The 20,150-nt window shown below is 35.8% G+C and overlaps 1 protein-coding gene across 1 annotated transcript in view; it reads left to right on the top strand.

The window, feature by feature from the left end:
• The window catches only part of LOC150091172 (ribosome biogenesis protein WDR12 homolog), a 257,271-nt gene that overhangs the window by 50,968 nt on the left and 186,153 nt on the right, over nt 1–20,150 (top strand). Inside the window, exon 4 of the mRNA XM_090382466.1 lies at nt 2,175–2,281. Coding sequence (XP_090238592.1) covers nt 2,175–2,281 — 107 coding nt within the window. The remainder of the gene's footprint in view (nt 1–2,174; nt 2,282–20,150) is intronic.

The raw sequence follows: 20,150 nt of genomic DNA, 5'->3' as shown, positions 1-20,150 counted from the left end.
ATTATTATAATTATCATATAACATATTTTTTAAATATTACACATACACATAATCGGATTATTAAAAGGTCAAAAATTACTGGGACAATAAGGGTGCCGCAAACAGAAAAGGTTTGAGAACGTCTGTCTTAAACTGCCTAGAAACCTTCCATCTGATCAACGATCGCCAGTATGGATCCTTTCAGTGTCAATCCACTGGTGATATTCTGGCTTATGTTACCCATTTATGGACTAATTCAATGGAAAAGTTCGGGGAAACACAAGTAGTTGCTCTTGACATCTCAAAGGCTTTCGATCGTGTTTGGCATAAAGGTCTCCTAAGCAAGCTTCCATCTAATGGTTTGCCAACTGTTTCTAGTAATTGGTTATCTAGTTTTCTCTCTGATCACTCACTGAGGGTGATGGTAGATGGCTCTGTCTTCTAACTTCTCCACTAATGTTGGTGTCCTCCAAGGTTCAGTTCTTTCCCCCACTCTTTTCCTCTTGTATATTAATGACCTTCCATTTACTGGAAATCCTATCCGTAGTTTTGCATGATAGCACATTGCATTCCAGTTTCCATTTTAATAAACCTTGCCCTGCTCAGTCAACTGCAACTTCTCGAAAATATTCTACCAATTCCTTAAATGCCGATCTTCAGGTAATTCTCCAGTGGGGCAAGACAACTTTGTTGATTTCAACCCTTCTAAAACTCAGTCTTGTCTTATATCGCGCAAAAAGGATTCTTCTTCTCCTATGCTTATCTTTAGTGACACTCCGATTTCTAGGCAAAATGATATATCTCTTTTGGGGATTACCCTGACTTCTAATATCTCTTGGCACAAGCACATTGCAAATATTGCTTCCTTTGCATCTAAAAAACTTTGTTTTCTCTTTCGCTGTCGGCGTTACGTTTCTTCCAAACAGCTGCTCACTCTGTATAAATTGCAAATCTGCGCTGCCATGGAATATTGTTCCCACATCTATGGTGGTGCCCCCAAAACCTCTCTCAGGCTTCTTGATTCCATTCAGAAGAGGGCAGTTAGGTTAATTAATGATTCATCTCTAACAGAGTCTCTCCACTTGCTTTCTCATAGACGCACTGTTTCTGCTGCATACCTCTTCTACAGATACTTCCATGGGCACTGTTCTTCTGAATTGGCTTCTATAATTCCCGCTCTCTCTTTCAAAACAGTCCGAACACGTGCCGCCACTAGCCAACATCCATTTACTGTCCAACTTCAAACCCACAGAACTAACTTTTCATCTTCCTCATTTATTCATTCAACTGCCGTTTTCTGGAACAACCTTCCTTCATACGTATTTCCTGTAAATTAGTTTACAGAAGTTCAAGTCCAATGTCAACAAATATCTTCTTTCGTCTTCTCAACCTCCAACCTGAGCACGGTACTAAGTACTATAGGTTCTTATAACTCTCTCGTGTTTGGGGTTTACATTTAAAAAAAAAAAAAAATTATTTTATCTTATTTCATATTTTTTTCTAATTTCATACTTTTATTCATTTAATGCCTTTAGCTTCATATCTTGGCCTAATTAAAATCAATTCACAGCTTGCTTTTGCATTGTCATTAGATACTGGGTGACGATAATTGAGTATACAAAATTAAGGACATAATGGCATTAGAGGTGTGAAGAGAGAATGACCTAATGCAAGCCAAGGATGTAAAATACCAAAATAACAAGCATGTCAGTAGAACTTGTCTAAGCCCAACAGACAGTAAAACTCTAGAAGGAGCAAGGACTCTTGGCTTTTATATGTTATCTCCCTTCATATCTCGCATAACATTTTAACATTTTAAGTACCTTAATTATCTAATTCTCCATATATTCGTATATTATAGGCTGATATATTGTTTAATTGTTCTTTCGATGGCCTTAATCTGTTCTGTTATTCTATGGTATATAACATTACTGGCCCTTATTTTATTCTATTACATAATATTACTTGCTTTCATTTTATATCTTGAACTAGTTTGGTTCAAGTATTGATTATATATATAATTATTAATATCGTCTAAGCATAATATCTGTAAAACAGTGGTAGATTCTAATCGGATCTGGAATAGTTTATATATCAAATTTAGTTTTGGATTCAATTTATTTATTAATGCATTTTACTTACTTTGGAGATATATATATATATATATATATATATATTCATTAATTTTTTTTTAGGAATCTGTAATAGAAATTGAATATTTTGAACGATGTCCATCACCTTCTGCCGAGGGAAGTTTGACGCATGATGATTGGGTTCATTCGGTGAAAGCTGCTGGTAACTGGTAAGTTACTCATAAGTTACTCATAAATTGGGAGGAAAAGACATAACACAAAAACTGGCAAGGCTCTTCACAAAGTGCATTAGAAAAGGTGTGATGCCTAAGCAGTGGAATAATGCAATCATAGTTTTGCTGCATAAGAAAGGAGATAAATCAGAAATTGGAAATTATAGATCAATTAGCTTGTTATCCCATATCTACAAGTTGTTCACAAGGGTCATTACTAACAGATTAGAAAGAATACTTGATGAGAATCAACCGAAAGAGCAAGCTGGCTTTAGGACAGGATTCTCAACTATGGATCACCTTCACGTAATATCACAGCTAATGGAGAAAGCAAATGAATATAAAACACCATTATGCCTGGCATTTGTGGATTATGAAAAGGCATTTGACTCCATACAGCATAAGGCAATGTTTCGGGCACTGGAAAGACAAGGCATAGATACTCCATATATTATGATTTTTAAGAAAATATATGAGAGTGCTACATCCTTTATTAGACTAGACAAAGACAGTAGCAAATTTAAAATCGAGAAAGGAGTTCGACAAGGAGGCACAATATCTCCGAAGCTGTTTACTGCTGCCCTTGAGGAAGCTTTCAGAAGATTAGACTGGTCGCAGAAAGGAGTCAATGTGAACGGAGAGTACCTAAACCATTTACGATTTGCAGATGACATTGTGGTCATAAGCCACGATCCCAAAGAATTAGAGGAAAATCTTAATCAGTTATGCACAGTTAGTAAGGATTTTGGACTAAAGATGAATATGGCTAAAACAAAAGTAATGATGAACAAGTATGCCACGGAAAGGGAAATAATGATTGAAGGAGCAGTAATTGAAAAGGTGGAGTCATATACTTATCTGGGACAAGTTATTAGCTGTAATAATGATAAATGGCTGGAAGTCAAGAGAAGAATAAATTTTGGATGGATAGCATTCAGGAAATATAGCCACATACTGAAGAGCAATATCCCAGTTTGTCTGAAACGTAAAATAATGAATCAATGTATACTCCCCACCATGACTTATGGAAGTGAAACTTGGGCACTCACCAAAAGAATGGAAGAGAAGCTAAGAACTACACAGCGAAGAATGGAACGAATTATATTGGGAATCAGACTGTTAGATAAGAAGAGAAACACATGGATTAGGCAGCAAACTCAAGTAAAGGACATTCTTATCAAAACTAAAGAACTAAAATGGTCTTGGGCAGGATACATAGCTCGAAGACATGATGACAGATGGACTAAGAAAATAAATAACAGAATGCTACCCAAGAGGGGCTAGAAGAAAACCTGGAAGACAAAGGCGGAAATGGATAGATGAAATTCATGAGTTTTTGAGTAGTAAATGGATGGCCAGTGCTCAAAACAGAAGGAACTGGAAAGTTGCTGGAGAGGCCTTCATCCTGCAGTGGATTGAAAATGGCTGATGATGATGATGATACTCATAACAAGATGAAAGACTGAAGACTTTGAGAATATATAATACATTTTTGTGATTGACATAGAAATTAATTAAAACTGATATTTAACCCTTTTGTGAGTAAATTACCCAAATATATTTTGTCTCTCTATAGTTACATTTCAATAGGGGATGGACTCTGTGGAGTTAAGTTTCTTCATAAAATTTTAAAAGCTTTGTAAATGTTTTACATATTTAATTATACTTACTTTAAACCTGTTGCTCAGCATTGGAGTAAAATTGTCAAATCTCAAACCAGAAGGTGCCTTCGTATCCAGGTGGGCAGGAGCAGCAGTGCATAGCACACGCTTCTTGATTAGACCGGGGTTCGAGCCCGTGCCCACCAAATACGGAGGATGGGGAAAGGTCAGAGAATGACCACCGCATATCCCCGGAGCAATATGGCCTTAGTTGCTAATGCTCCTAAAAACCAAATAACAACAACAACATTTGAGATGATCATAAACAAACATAATCTCTGTTGATCAAGTGGGATCCTTCCACTTGTTCAGATTACGAACCTAAGGGGACATAAATTCAAATTAAGAAAAGACAGATGTAGAATAGATGTGCGGAAATTTGCCTTTAGCCAGCGGGTGGTTAATTGCTGGAACAAACTTCCATCTGTCATTGTGGAAGTTGATAGGTTGAATAAATTTAAGGGGGAACTGGACAGGCATTTGGAAGGAATGGTGTGATTTTTTTTTTTTTTTTTTTTTTTGGCTGGTGCTGCATAAGCTCATACATTTGCTTTCTTGCATCACATGCTACTACTACTACTACTATTTCCACTGCTTGGAAAGTGATCACACATAATGACTTCTATTAGAACGATGTTCGTGTTCTTTCACTTAAAATTTTTCTTTTCGTTTTTCATAATTTAATATTATCAGTAATTACTTATGTCCGATCTTATTTTCTCAATTTTATTTTCACCACAGAGGGCTCCCATAGTTCTTCTCTTCTGAGCAACTCCACCATCGTTGTCATAGTTTTCCCTCTGTTTGCATTCCATTCTTATTAATCATATTCGCATAATTGTACCTTATTAATCATGATCGGATATTTGTATCTTCATTTCTTGATTATATTCCACTCAACTTGTTTCTGCCAAATATCATAGGTATTTAATTTTTCTCCTCTTCATATTTTATATCATATTTCATATATCTATCACTCAAAATATACACTACAAGCTAGTGGTATTAATTTCCACTTCTACTAACACTCTCACAGCCAAGGCCCTGCCCTCTCTATGAGGTTGGGTACTTACACACCCGGCTTGCCTAGTATCCTTTAAACTCGTTTTCTTCTCTTTACATCTTTCTACTTTCTGCTCTTCGTTTTTCCGTCCATTGAACTATTAGTGTAATACGAGGGTGATTCGGACATTCTCACCTTTCTTATTCTCACTATCTTCGCCTCTATATTTTTAACTTCTTTTCCCTCCCCTACCTTGCATTGCTTCCTTTTTCTATACCGCTACCTCGTTATTTATTATTATTATTATTTAATTTACATCCTTTCGATTTAAACTTACGTTCTTACATACTTTCTACTCAATTTATTAAACTAAACACACTGCGTTTGTGTTCTTACATACTATCGACTCATTTTATTAATCTAAATACACTGTGTTACTCAATTTATTAATCTAAATACACTGAGTTGGGGCTACCTCACTCATATTTCTGGAGATTAAAAAAATTAAAAAAAAAATATATATATATTTTTTAATCTATTCTATTTTATTTTAATAGCTTCTCCTTCAGCATGAGTTTGCATAGAAACAGTGTTTGGTACATGATCAGGTGTAGCCCCTGATGAAATACCTGATCTATGTACCAATTTTTAATTTTTTAATATTTTTATGATTTTTATCTCTATTATCCTCCCCTCTTTTTCTTTCAGCTTTTGTACATATGATTATAGGCGTCTCCGTAGCCAGGTGGGAAGGAGCAGCAGGACGTAGCACACGCTTCTTGATTAGACCAGGGTTCGAGCCTGTCACCACCAAATATGGAGGATGCGGAAAGGTCAAGGGAATGACCACCGCATATTCCCGAAGCAATATGGCCTTAGTTGCTAATGCTCCTAAAAACCAAATAACAAACAAACTAACAAATAACAAACATATGATTAGCCTGTTAATTCGGCATTAATTCAGACTTAATTCTACTTAATGATTTTTTTTTTTTTTTTTATATATATATAGGTTCTTAACATTCTTTCTCTCTTTTTTCTTTTCAACTAGGCTTTGCATTTTGTGATTAATAACTTCTCCATCTATATTTATTTTTATTTTATTTTCATTTGTGACACTTATTTATATACATGTATCCTGTTTTGCTGCTTGGTGCATTCAGGTACACGTACTGTTTTTTTTTTTTTTTTCCTTCCACTTCCTCGTTTTCACATTTCATATAGATATATATATATATATATATATATATATATATATATATATATATAGTGGATATGACACATAGTTAACAGTTATAAACGTAAGATAATTAATTATAATGGTGAAACAATCAGTGAAAACCTAAACAAGAACCTAACAAGGGAGAGAAGAGCTGATTAATGCCATCAATGTCTAGATAAAACATCAGTCTTAATATCTATGAACATAGTGTGAATGAGCAGGTGGTAACTAATGGCTGTGATAGCTGTCATAGCTGTCTCTGGTCCTTTGTAATAACCTGGTAGGGAAACATAATTGTTATAAGCAAAAATGAAACATATATATATATAAGGATAATTACTAAATAACTATGTCAAGCCAATTGTAGTAAGGATAGGGGAGACACATTGCAAAGGACTTTATCGAGGGCTAACCCTTACAATGTGTCCTCCTACAATTGGCGAGCTATCAGTTTCTGTTATCATCTGCCTGTTAATCCTGACGAATGGTAGATAGATATCATAAGGATATCTGTAAGGGTGACAACTAAGTTAAGCTAAGATTAAACTAGAAAATAGTAGTGGATAGAAGATAATTAGTTAGGGAGGTAAACGAAATATATATATATATATATTATTTATTTTTTTATTGGGTTAAACTGCTATTGTTAATAAATGCAAATGCCAAATTGGAAGTGCTCAGGTAATCATAGAAACTAATAAAGTTTTTACCATACAACTAAGATATACTGATGAAGGTTCAGATCGAAATAGATATTGGATGAACTGGTGAGATGAGTGGCACAGAAGGAAAATACATAGGATGATCATGCATTTTTCTGAAATAATTAGGGGACAAAGAAGCCTTCATTAAGTATAAACAAACCTGCAGTAAAGTTAAAGTTCTTCTGGAAGTGAATTGCAGCCCTGGAGTACACAGTGTAGTAAACAGTCCCTTGATTCAAAAAAAAAAACAATATTGCTTCTACTACTCTATATCATGTTAGGACTGGTCAAACAATTTGTTAAAGTGTTGTATCCTCAAGGAGACACCTTCGGGTACGTACAGTCTATACTTAATTGTCTGATGGAAAAGTGGTATATTTATTTGTCCACAAGTTAAGCAGATATTGTCTTCACAAGAATTGGGAGGCAAAATTACTGACATTGAGCAGAATGTCTGGTAGTCATTTCACCTAGTAGTGGATGGCTTTTTAGTAACAAAGTGAAATTAAAAAGAATCAGTTGACAATTTGATTGAAAATTCCCCAAATATGGGATGCAGAATGTCAATCAAGGTCCATTACTGTACTGTCACCTGAATTTCTTCAGACAAATCTGGTGATGTTGAAGAGCATTGTGGAGAGCATCTACCAGGACACAAAATACAAAGCCATTCAAACTTAAATTTTTAAGAAATTTTTTCAGTTAATGCAAGGAGGGTTCCTACATTGTAATTTATAAGCTTTTAACTTATTCTTTACTTGAAGCAAAGATTAGTACTGCTATTGTGTATAGGAGTTAAACTTTGTTAATAAATCTAGTTATAGTATAGTATTACTGCATATTTAGTTTTTATTAATTTCTGGACAAACAGATGATGCAAAAACTACAGTCATATTTGAAATACCATACTCAAATTCATAAAGAAACACCAAGGAATGCAGATAAATAGTACCTTTTTGAAATTTTTTATGTAGTGTTATCTGTCCTTTTAATAAAATAGGCAGTAAAAGAATAATGATGCACATGATTAAAGAAGTAATGCAGGATCACCTTGACATTAATGTAGCTATGCGATATCAGAACATGGATTTGTTAGCAATAGATCTTGTCTGACCAGAGTGATTAGTACCCTGAAATAATGACAAAGGAACTGGATTCAAAAAATAATTTTGATATCATATATTTATATTTTAGTAAAACTTGATATTGTTCTTCATAAATGACCTGTACAAACTAGAACCGTGGCTTTGTTGTGGGGGGGGCAAGTTATTGCTGTAAATAAAGGAATAGTAAGGAGATAGAAGACAGTGGTAAATATATATGTGTGTGAAATTAATATAGTGGTAAATTAATAACCACACTAATATATAAATATATATTAGTGTGGTTATTAATGACAGTGATCATTAATAACTGATGTTTACTGGGTTCACTGTTTCGAATCCCTTACTATATTTAGCATTAGCATAAGCAAAGGCACATGATGCAAGAAAGCAAGCTTATATAGCAGCAGCCAAGGAGAAAAAAAAAAAAAACCCACCCTTATTTCACCCACCCACTCGCTCCAAATGTTTGTCAAGTTCTGCCTTGAATCTGTTAAAGCTATCAACTTCTTCGATAGATGGAAGTTTGTTCCAGAAATCAACCACCATCTGGCTAAAGGCAAATTTCAGCACATCTATTCTACAACTGTCTTTCCTCAATTTGAATTTATGCCCTCTCAGGCAATTATTCCTAAACAAGAGGAAGAATCCCATCAGCATTGAGCATGCTCAAACCATTCAAGGCTTTATACACTTCAATCAGATCACCTCGCAGGTGCCTAATCTCCAGACACTGTAATTTGCAAAATTTAAGCCTTTCTTCATAAGAGCACCCCTTTGTTCCATTCACTAATCTTGTTGCCCTTCTCTGTACTCGTTCCAACAGCACTACATCCTTCTTAAAATGAGGCCTCCAGATCTGTATACAGTACTCAAGGTGTGGCCTGACCATTGCCTTATACAAGAGGATAATCACCTCCTTATCCCTGCTAGAAAAATTCCTGTATATCATTGACAAGACACCGTGAGCTACCCTTACAGACCATCTGCAGTGCTCCGAAAACTTTATATCTGCTTACACAATTACCCCTAGGTCCTTTTCTTTCTCTACCACTGTCAGTGTGGTACCACGGAGTTGATATGTTACTCTGGGATTACTGCTTCCCATATGTAGTACTTTACATTTGTCAATTTTAAATTTCAGTTGTCACATCTCAGCCCATCTGCTCAACTTTTCTAGATCCCCTTGCAGTAATTTACTGTCATTAACAACTGTGCCAACCTTCGTATCGTCTGCAAACTTGGACATTAAGCCTGATATACCATCATCAATATCATTTATAAATACAGAAAACAACAATGGACCCAATACTGAATGCCGAGGGACTCCACTAATAACATTAGTCCACAAAGAGCAGTGTCCATTGATTACCACTCTCTCTCTTCTCCCATTCAACCATCCCTTTATCCATAGCAGCAATTTGCCTCCAATGTCACACTGCTCCAATTTGTGCAGCAGTCTTCCATGTGCAACAGTATCAAAAGCCTTTTTAAGATACAAATATATAATATCAAAGTTATTCTTTGCATCCAGTTCCTTTGTGACTACATCATACAATCCAATCAAATTAGTCAGACAAGACTTCCCCTTAACAAACCCATGCTGTGTCCGAGCTATAACTGAAGTCTTGTCTAGATGATCCTGCAATGCTTCTTTAACCAGTGCCTATTAATTTCCCTGGAACAGAAGTTAAACTAACAGGTCTGTAATTACCTGTCTCCCCCTTTGATCCTCTTTTGTGGATTGAGGTCACATTTGCACATCTCCAGTCCATGCGTACCTGAGTCCAGGGAAGCTATCATAATTATGGCTAAGGGTTTGCTTACTTCCTTTGCTGCCTCCTTTAATATTACTGGATAGATTCCATCCACCCCAGATGCCATTCTTGTGTTTATCTTCAAAAGTTTTTCCTCCACTTTACTCTCAGTTATTACAAGATTATCTAGCTTATTGCCAGAGTTCAATACATCTCTGGCATTCCCTCCCTGAATAACTCCTCATGTGTAAATGTCGATGCAAAATATTCATTTAGTTTGTTAGCTACCTGAGCAGGATCATCAACAGTTGAACCATCGATATCAAGTGGACCAATCTGATTCATCTCCTTCCTTCTAGAGTTTATATAAGTAAAAAACTCTTTGCTGTTTTTCTTTGCATCCTTTGCCAAAGGTTTCTCGTAATCTGCCTTCACCTGCCTAACCTCCTTTGTAACTTGGTTACAGACAAGCTTATATCTATCATAGGCTTCTGTGTCATATGTTAATTTATATGTATCCCACACATTTTTCTTTTCTGTGACATGTGTAATTAGTTCATGTGACATCCATTTAGACCTATATCTTGAACAGTATTTCTTTGTTGGTATGAAAAGCCTAGTAGCTTCCAAGATTAATTCTTTGTATGTTTCCCATTTTGAATTTGCTGTTGGTAACATTATCAGTTGGTCCCACCTTATACATTTGTAGAATTTAATTACTGTCTCAGACCACTGTAGTCAAATTTACGAAAGCAAAAACCCTTCTATTTACCCTTGATGGTGGTTACCTCTTTAAGTAAATCCCACTTTGGCACACTGTGATCACTGCCACCAATGGTTCCTTTATCTGCAGATTCTTGATGCATGAAGAATCACTACTGATAATCAGATCAACAGTATTACTCCCTCTAGTTGCCTCTTGAACGTGCTGCTGTAGAAAACAGTCATCCAATAAATCCACAAAAGCCTTGCTAGTGTGTGAGTGACCAACGCACAAATTCCAGTCAATATCTTGGAAATTAAAATCCCCCATTATGGCCTACTCTATTTCTCTGCACAATTGCTCATTAAACTCATCACATCAGATTCATTAGGCCTATAACACACACATACTCATTTTTCCTTTCTCAGTGCTTTTGTCACACCAAACAGACTCAACTGGATTTTGTGTTTCTTAACTAACAGCATAACCCCTCCTCCCTTCCTGTCCTGTCTATCCTTTCTGTACACAGTGTACTCCCCAAATTCCAGTTCTGCACTGCTTATGTCTGTGTGACACCGTGTCTCTGATATCCCAACAATATCTGCCTTTGATGTCTTGACTAGCACTTCAAGCTCATCGAATTTATTAACTATACTCCTAGCGTTGGTGTACATGCAAGTGTACATGCACCTGTTTCTACTCTTACTTACCCTAACACAACCCATGTATTTACTTGTTCCACTATAACTCCCAGCAGTCCTGGAAATTCCCATTCCAGGCTGCTGCTCAATTGCATTTCAATAGAAGTAGTGCAAGAATCACTTTACCTCTGTTTTCGGCTACTGTTAATCTATTAGTCCGTGTATCCCCCCACGCTAGCAGTTTTCCGACCCACCTAACTCTACCTCAATAGCATCAGCAAATATTCCTGCACCCTTTCTATTTAAGTGTATCTCATCCCTGTAGAAGCAGTCTCTCCTGTTAACAAGCACAGACCAGGCCGAGAAAAATTCTACCCCTTGAGCCTTGCCCAATCTCTCCAGGGCCGAATTGATCGACAAGGCTCTCATCATATACTCCCTCCTACCGTGTCTGGGCAGAATTGCAGATACTTTCAAATTCAACCCTAACTCATGGCTTTTTTTCAGCATTGTCTTGTACTTGTTAAGTAATTCTGCCGGTCTCCTACTCTTAATATTATTTGTGCCAATGTGTACAACCTTTTTTTCAGCATTGTCTTGTACTTGTTAAGTAATTCTGCCGGTCTCCTACTCTTAATATTATTTGTGCCAATGTGTACAACCTTATCACCCTTTGTACCCTTAAAGGATGATATCTGCCCTACAACGTCATTAACCTTTGCCCCTGGCAGACATACCCTTGTTCTATTCCATCTATCCTTTTTGCACAATGTTTCCTGTTTCCCCTTAAAATAGAGTCACCTGCAACAACTAGCTCCTTTGGGACCACCGCATTTTGCCTTGGGGATTGCCACTGTGTTGTGTGATATTCAAGTGCAAGCTGTGGCATTGATGTGGGCAGGTGAGAGCTTGATGGGCTCCTCAATTTAAATCCTTCGGGGGCATCCACACTGTCCTTCAAGCTCTCATAAGCTGATAACTATGCCGAGTTGGCACATGATTTCCTCGCACTCCTTACATCGCGAACACACAAAGACATTCCCCTTGGCAATATCATGTCCCGTTCCTGATTGCTCCACAAACATCAAACAAGCAGTGCATTTCAATAGACTGTGATTCAGAGGAACATTCAGTTCTCCCCTGAGCTACAGCACTTCCACTAGATTGAGCCTTTTGCTTTGCTGCTGTGCTCTGCTCTGGTCTGAGTCATGATTTCTATTCAAGTTCAATAAAATTCCAATACAAAATATAACCCTAAACCTATATCCCAATGCAGTTATAACACTATATCGAATATTATCCCCGAGTTACGTTATATGACTTTCTTATCCCCTATCAACTTATATATATTAATTTATGATGTTACGTTTGTAATAACTAGGTCGCTATATTTATTTAGTTAAAAAAGTACAGTTCAATTGAGAATGAAATTTAATGATAAGATTAATAAATTTTACTGATTAATTGATACTACTATACTCGCTATCTAGTTTTCCATTAAACCTTATGCTATCTAGTTTTCCGTTAAACCTTATGCTAGCACGTTGTATCTTATAACAATAGTGGCAAGTTACGAATGGTTAATCTATGGACACGAGGTATTATTTACTTTCCAAATCGCGCTATCTAAATTCAAAATAAACCACGGAGCTTGACTAGGTCTATAAGCTACTTATAGAAAATAATTTAATCTAACAATTAAGTCAATAAAGCGGCTAAGTATAATTAAAAACTTTTTAATTATACATTCGCGGGAGTTGCAAAACCTGTCCACACGTGGATTTGATACCCTTACTGATTCTAAGTAATAACCTATAAAATCTCTATCTAAATTCAATTTAAACTAAAGTATTGTTACTAGGAATATAAAGCAACTCCAAAAAATAAATTTAAGTCAATGTGCAATTGGGTTCTGGTCAGAAGTATTAGAAATTAAATGTTAAATGACCTCCCCAATACAAAAGCAGACATTTTCATTTTAAAGCAGACAATTTGTCCATTTTGTATTTTCAACTTCCCTAGACCAGACTTTTTCAAAGATTGTACATGCATGTTTTTTTTGCAGGATTTCAATGAAAATAGATGAAAATCAAGTTTGTTACAGTAATACTAAGTAAATCTATGATGACCATGGGCTACTCATGAAGCAAATGGCACAATATGTGCATTGAGGAGCTATCCAGTGAATATACTGTACTTTGATAAAAATGCTATGTAAGCTATGTAATGCTTGGCTTTATTGACTACAATGTCCAGGTTTTTTTTTTTTTTTTTTTTGATTGACGAATGATGATAATTTTCCCCTTTCAACCCATGCCGCAATCTTTCACTCAGTACTGAGAAAAGGCGATGTTTAAGTAAGTTACATGTGAAGGTTTAATCAAAGTTTGTGTATGCAAATTTTCTCTCTGGAATACTGATTGAAATTTTCCTATTCATTGCACTGATTGTTAAATTTTTAAGAAAAGAAATTTGCTGTTTGCATCAGGACCATATGCAAAAATATAAAAAAGGGAGGGTTTGACTGAATGGGGGGGGCGATGTACATTCCATTACATTAAAAAAATTTTGTGTAAGCAAAAATGATGAATATGGACTAAAACTAGTAACAGATCTGACTATCCATAATGAAAATGAAATGCTCTGAACAAAGTAATTTATATTTATTTTTACTAAAAGTTAATTATATTTTATTTAAAAAACAAGTTAGTTTATGTATGCAGTGTTACTTTACACACACATTAGCAAATAGTAATAATTTATGATAATTCGAAAATTGTAGGTCTCTTAATTTATGATTTATATCGAGAGAGAGAGAGAGAGAGAGAGAGAGAGAGAGAGAGAGAGAGAGAGAGAGAGAGAGAGCAAAAGCAATGATTTAAGAACAAAAATGAACTAAGAACATAAGATAAGCATGAACTAAGAACATTTTATTTCTGCACATCTGCCATGTTGACCATTGATTCTTCTAACAAGCAAATGACAAAAACCAATATTTGGTGCTTCATCTACAATATACAGTATATGGAGAGCCCATTTGATGCACATGAAAAAATAAATAGTAATTGCCAGATTTCTATTGGTTCAATTTTAATGAAATGGGAAGGTGCAACAAATTGTTCTAAAAGAGCCAAATATAAAATTTCATGAAAATCAATCCACTGAGTTAAGTAATTATGTGTGGATGAATAAAGAAATACTAATTGCCAGATTTCTATTGGTCTGATTTTGGGAAGGCTCGATAAGTCTCTCTAAAAGAGCTATATAAAATTTCATCAAAATCGATTCACTTCAAGTCAAGTTATTACTTGCACATAGACAGACAAAGAAATAATAATTGCCTGGTTAGGTTTCTGTTGGTCTAGTTTTAATGAAATTTGGGAGGGTTCCGAGAGAGCAAAATAATAAAATTTCATCAAAATCCATCCATTAGGTGTCTAGTTATTGCATGTGGACAGATGAACAAAGAAATAATAAATATTATATTTCTATTGGTCTGATTTTATTGAAATTTAGGATGGCTTGACAGATCTTTCTAAAATGCCAAAATATAAAATTTAATGAATATCCATCTGCTGGGAGCTGAGTTATTACATGTGGACGGAGAAGGAAATTGCTGGAATAATAATTGCTGGATTTTTTGGTCTGATTTAAATGAAATTTGGGTTAGCTTGACAAATCTATTAGGCCCAAATATAAAATTTTACAAAAATCCATCTGAGTTATTATATGTAGACAGATGGATATGGTAAACACAATAAACACATTATGCATAAATCCTAATGTGCCTTAAAAAGCACTGCATTGACCACTGTAAAACGCACACCTCTGTATAGTGGATACCACTGGCTCAAAAGAAAGTGTCTTTAGAGAGGTTCCACTGTATTACTTTATTTGTGATGACTTTATATCCCATGTATATAACAACCTCCCCATGTCAGTGTGTGAGAGATTGAGCTGTACCTCATTTTTCTGTATGTTCAGGCTCATATTCTTTGCTATGAAACCCCTGGCATCTGCTTGCCATAATGGGTAATGCATGAAGCCTTCACCATTCAGACAATAAAGATTTCTTAAATGCAAGGTACTCAATTTGGTATTAGTAATTCCAGAATAATATGCCATCTATATATATAAAACGGTTAGGTATGCTGCTCAAATTTTCCAACTGCTAATTGTTGCTAGCACCCATTCACACGGTCCACCTTGCATGACCACCATACCAGGATTTCATTATTAATTTTTGTACTAACGTTTTACAACTGAAGAAAGGCAACCTATGCCTGAAAGCTATCGATGTATAAACATTTTAACTGTCTTCAATTTTAATAAACTGTTCTAAGTATTAAATTAAAATTCTTAAATAAACCATTTCCAGGCATTCTTTATTAATTTTTGTACTAATGTTTTTTGACTAAAGAAAGGCAACCTATGCCTGAACAGTGTGTAAAAACATTGAGAAAATGTAGAAGAAATGCTAATGCAACATTAAGGAGAGATCTAATAGACTAAGAGACCAAAACAAGGCTCTATGACTATGAAGATGGAGAGAAAACTTCGAAGAAAAAGAAGCAAGATTGGAAATGAGAAGATGGGCGAAACATCTTCTCATTTCAAAGACGGGTATTTTTGAGCATTTCCGTGCCCTTTGGAATTGCCTTTAGGCCTAGAACGAATCGTTCCTGGGACCACTGCTCGTTTAACTTGAGTGGTGAGTTTTAAATACGCCAAGGATAGATTTTCTGGTGTTTTTAGAATTCCATTTAAGTCGAGTTGTCTCTGGTTCCTTGTTCTTTTACAGTATTGTATATATTGTAAATATTGTACATAGTTATTGCTTGTGAATTTTGGCATTCAATTTTTAAATTGTATGTTTCTCAGTTTTATATTATACAATTATAATAAATAAATAAATAAATAAATCTTTATTGTGAAGTAGATTTACAGCACAATATCCCATCACGGCGACGAGCGCCAGGGGTTCACATATAGATAACATAAGTACAAATTCAAATGGCTACAATGTCTTCTTCAGAGATTGAAGAGATGAGTGATGAAGATTTGCTGGCAGCTATGAGCGAGGTACAGAAGATGAAAGGGAGGAGATTACACAGGAAATATTGAGTCAAGCCAAGAGTTAACAGAGATTGAGGTGTTCAGTGGTAGAGCACTAAAGAGAACACCTACAAAAGCGAGGTTGTCGTCTGTGTCAGGTGCCTTACAGGAGTCCCAAAAAAGCATCTAAAAGGAAGAAAAGAAAGCAAGGAGATGTACTCTCAGATGGTGGAGGAAGTAATATTAAAGAAAAGCATAAAAGAAAAAGGATGAAGAAATTAATATGCCTATAGGAAGTGATGAATTTGAGTATGCATATAAAACAAAAGAAAGATTAAGATCTTTTTTGTGGGATGCCCAGAGTAAAGTGCCAACTTCATCGATTCGAATGATAATGGATATGTGTGATACCGTGGAGAAGAAAGCTCATGAAGTTTATGTGGAAAATGTTTTGTTGAAGGATAAGTTAAAGAGGAAAGAGTTAAAATTGGGGCTAAGATACACAGTTCCAAAACCAATACTTCCTAGAATTGTTCTTTTTGATGTGGAGGAGGATATAGAATGAGAAGAATTACTTAAGCAATTGTGGCAAGGGAACTTTAAGGAACTTAAAGTGAATGAAAAAAAGTTGAGTGTATAGAAATTTTAACAGTGAATAAGAACAGGATTTCTCAACTAAATAATTTGGTAATTCAGATAAATTCTGAATTGTGGAAAATAATAAAAGATAAAACTAGATTGTTTGTGAGATGGACCTCTTGCAAGTTTAAAGAAGTGTACTCAGTTATACAGTGTTTTAAATGTCTTGCCTTTGGCCATGTTGTCAAATATTGTAAAAGAGAGGTGCTTTGTGGACACAGTGGAAAAGGTGGTCATTCCTTTAAGGAATGTATGGATCGAAATAAGGAACCAAGTTGTTGTTGTTGTAAAAAGAGAAACATTGAGGCTGCTCATGCTGCAGTGGATAAAAAGTGTCCAGAGTATGTAAGAGCATTGGAGAATTATAAAAAGAAAATTAATTATGGATAGTTCGATCAAGATATTGCAATTGAATGCTCAGCAAGCAAAGGCGGTAATGGCCCAGATAAATTTAATTATGGAAAAGGAGGACCTGTCCATTGCCTTCCTTGTTTGCAGGAGCCGTACTCTGTTCAGTTGCAAATAAGGGGATATCCTCAGAGTTATAGGAGTTTTGTAGAAGTAATCATCCAATGACGGCAATTGTAATCAGAGATAGAAGTTAGTAATAACAAAAGTAATATCAATGTGTAATGAAAATTTTTTATGTTGTGAGGTTATTGGTAGTTGTGGAAGCTTTTATGTGGCAACAGTTTATTGCCCACCCTCTAGTGATATAGAATCTTATATAGTGTTTGGAGAGGCTGTGCAGAGTGGTTGGTTCGTGTGGCTTGGTGGTGACCATGGACTCAAATGCTAATTCCCCTCTGTGGGGTGGAGATATCTCCGATGATAGGGGTATGTTGCTTGAGGAGTGCTTTGCTTCTACAGGGATGGAAGTGGTGAATGTATCTGGGCATGAGCCAACGTACTCATAGATGTAACAATTGCCACGACATCTATGATAAGGAAAATTAAAAATTGGAGAGTTCGTGTGAATTATACCACGAGTGACCACAATAGCATCTTTTTTGTAATTAATAGTAGTGATGAAGTTAGGTAGTTTAGTGATACTGATAAATATAATCTTAAAAGTGCGGTGTGGCTGAGGTTTGACATTGAATTTCAGAATTATGCAAGGCAATATATGATTGGACTGAATTAACATCAAATCAGTATGTGTTAAAAATGACAGATCTTGCAAAGGGTTTGTAAAAGGAATATGAAAATAAAGAAAACTGTTAGTCGTCCTATGTTTTGGTGGACAGTTGAATTGCATCGATTGAGAAAGAAAGTATTTAGAAAGAAACTGTTGTTTCAACGGTTAAGAAGATTTGGGGATTTGGAACTAAGTAGAATCGTAAAAGAACAGTATAGAGATTTAAGGCGTTCCTTTGTTTGAGCTGTCAGTAAGGCCAAGGTTGAAAGTTGGAAAAATTTTGTGAGGGAGCAAGGATCCAGAGACCCTTGGAATTTGATATTTAAAGTTTTAACTAATAGAAATATATCGGAAATTTCGTGTAGTATAGGATACGGAGATAATGAAACTATAACATGGGATGATACTGCGCACAGGATCCTGGAGGGTCTCTTTCCAGAAGATGATGGACAAGAAAGTATACTGCAGAAGCAAATAATTGAACATAATGCTAGATATACTTCAAGTGAAATTGAGGAAAAATTCACATTATTGGAAGTTACGGAGGCGGTGGACCGGGTGAAGAATAGCAGATCGCTGGGCCTGGATAATATAGAAGTAGAGGTTGTTAAAAGAACTTTTAGAATATTTCCAGATTTATATGTGGATTTATATAATAAATGTTTGGAACAGGGCAGCCTTTCCGCTGTATTGGAAGATTGCTCAGATTAAATTATTAGTAAAGAGTACAGATTGTATGCTGAATGAGGCTGGGGCATATCGTCCCATTGCCCTTTTATCTGTTCTGGCAAAAATATATGAATGGTTGAGTATAAATCGGCTGATGATCAAATATGAAAGGAAAGGCCTGGCATCTGGTAGCCAATTTGGTTTCAAAAAGGGCTATTCAACTGAGGATGCAGCCTATAACTTTGTCCAGGGGTTGAAGTGCAGTGGAGCATGATATGTCTTGGGAATTTTTGTTGATTTTAAAGGAGCATTCGACAGACTCTGGTGGGAAGGAATCCTCAGTAGAATTAGGCGCCTCCGTAGCCAGGTGGGAAGGAGCAGCAGTGCCTAGCACACGCTTCTTGATTAGACCGGGGTTCGAGCCCGTCACCACCAAATACGGAGGATGCGGAAAGGTCAGGGAATGACCACCGCATAACCCGGAGCAATATGGCCTTAGTTGCTAATGTTCCTAAAAACCAAATAACAACAACAGACAAACAGAATGTTCGGAAAAGTTATATGAAATTTTTAAGAATTACTTTGTAGATAGAAGTGTTATTGTGAAAACTAAATATACACAGATTGTAAAGAAGGTATATAGAGGATGTCCTCAGGGCTCGGTGATAGGCCCCTTTGCATGGAATATCGTTTTCGATGAGTTCCTCAATTTAGATATGCCAGAAGTGAAGAAAATAGCGTATGCAGATGACTTAGTTATCCTGATACAAGGAAATACCAGGTCACAAATTAAGATAAAAGTGAATGAGTCCCTGAATAAATTAGAGTTATGGTCTAAGAAATATAAGTTGGAAGTTTCTAAAGAAAAGACCGTACAGATGTTATTAAAGGACAAGTTAAGTATGAACCGGGTCCCCCTCAGTGAGGCTTCTGGGTGATGCGGTTCAATACGTGAAGGTTACTAAATATTTAGGCTTAAAAATAGAAGAAGGTTTGTTCTTCACTGAGCATGTTCGATATTTAAAAGAAAAAATAAGGACACTATGCAAAGCTTCGAAGAGTTGTAAGAGTAGACTGGGGAGTGAAGGGTAAATCGTTAAACCTTCTCTATGAATGTTTATTTATCCCCATTGTTACATATGTTTCTGGAGCTTGGGTGCATAGAGTGTCAACTGTGTTAGTTCAGAAATACCTGATGCAGGCTCAAAGATTTGTCTTACTAAGTATAACTTGAGCATGTCGAACTGGCTCCTCAGAGGCCTTGCAGATGATCTCGAGTAGGGTCCCTGTCCAGTTTGTGGTATTATTAACAGGGTTATTGTATTTGACAAAGAGAAATGAAAGGAAAACTTATATGGGTATAACTTCATGTCCTGAAGAAAATAAGATATGTACTGTTGTGGATATAAAATTAGAAAAGAAGTGAATATTACAAGAGATAATGATAAAATGGCAAGAACAATGGGAGAGTACCGAAAAAGGGAGACAAACTTATAGTTTTTTACCTAAAGTGGATATACAATGGATTCCGGTTATTTGGGGCAAATCTTAAAAAACAGAAAACAATTGAG

Source organism: Mastigoproctus giganteus, chromosome 1 (assembly GCF_048544385.1).
Source record: "Mastigoproctus giganteus isolate SK-2022 chromosome 1, ASM4854438v1, whole genome shotgun sequence".
NCBI lineage: Eukaryota > Metazoa > Arthropoda > Arachnida > Uropygi > Thelyphonidae > Mastigoproctus > Mastigoproctus giganteus.
The sequence above is the reverse complement of the archived record's forward strand: the minus strand, read 5'-3'. Positions and strand labels throughout refer to the sequence as shown.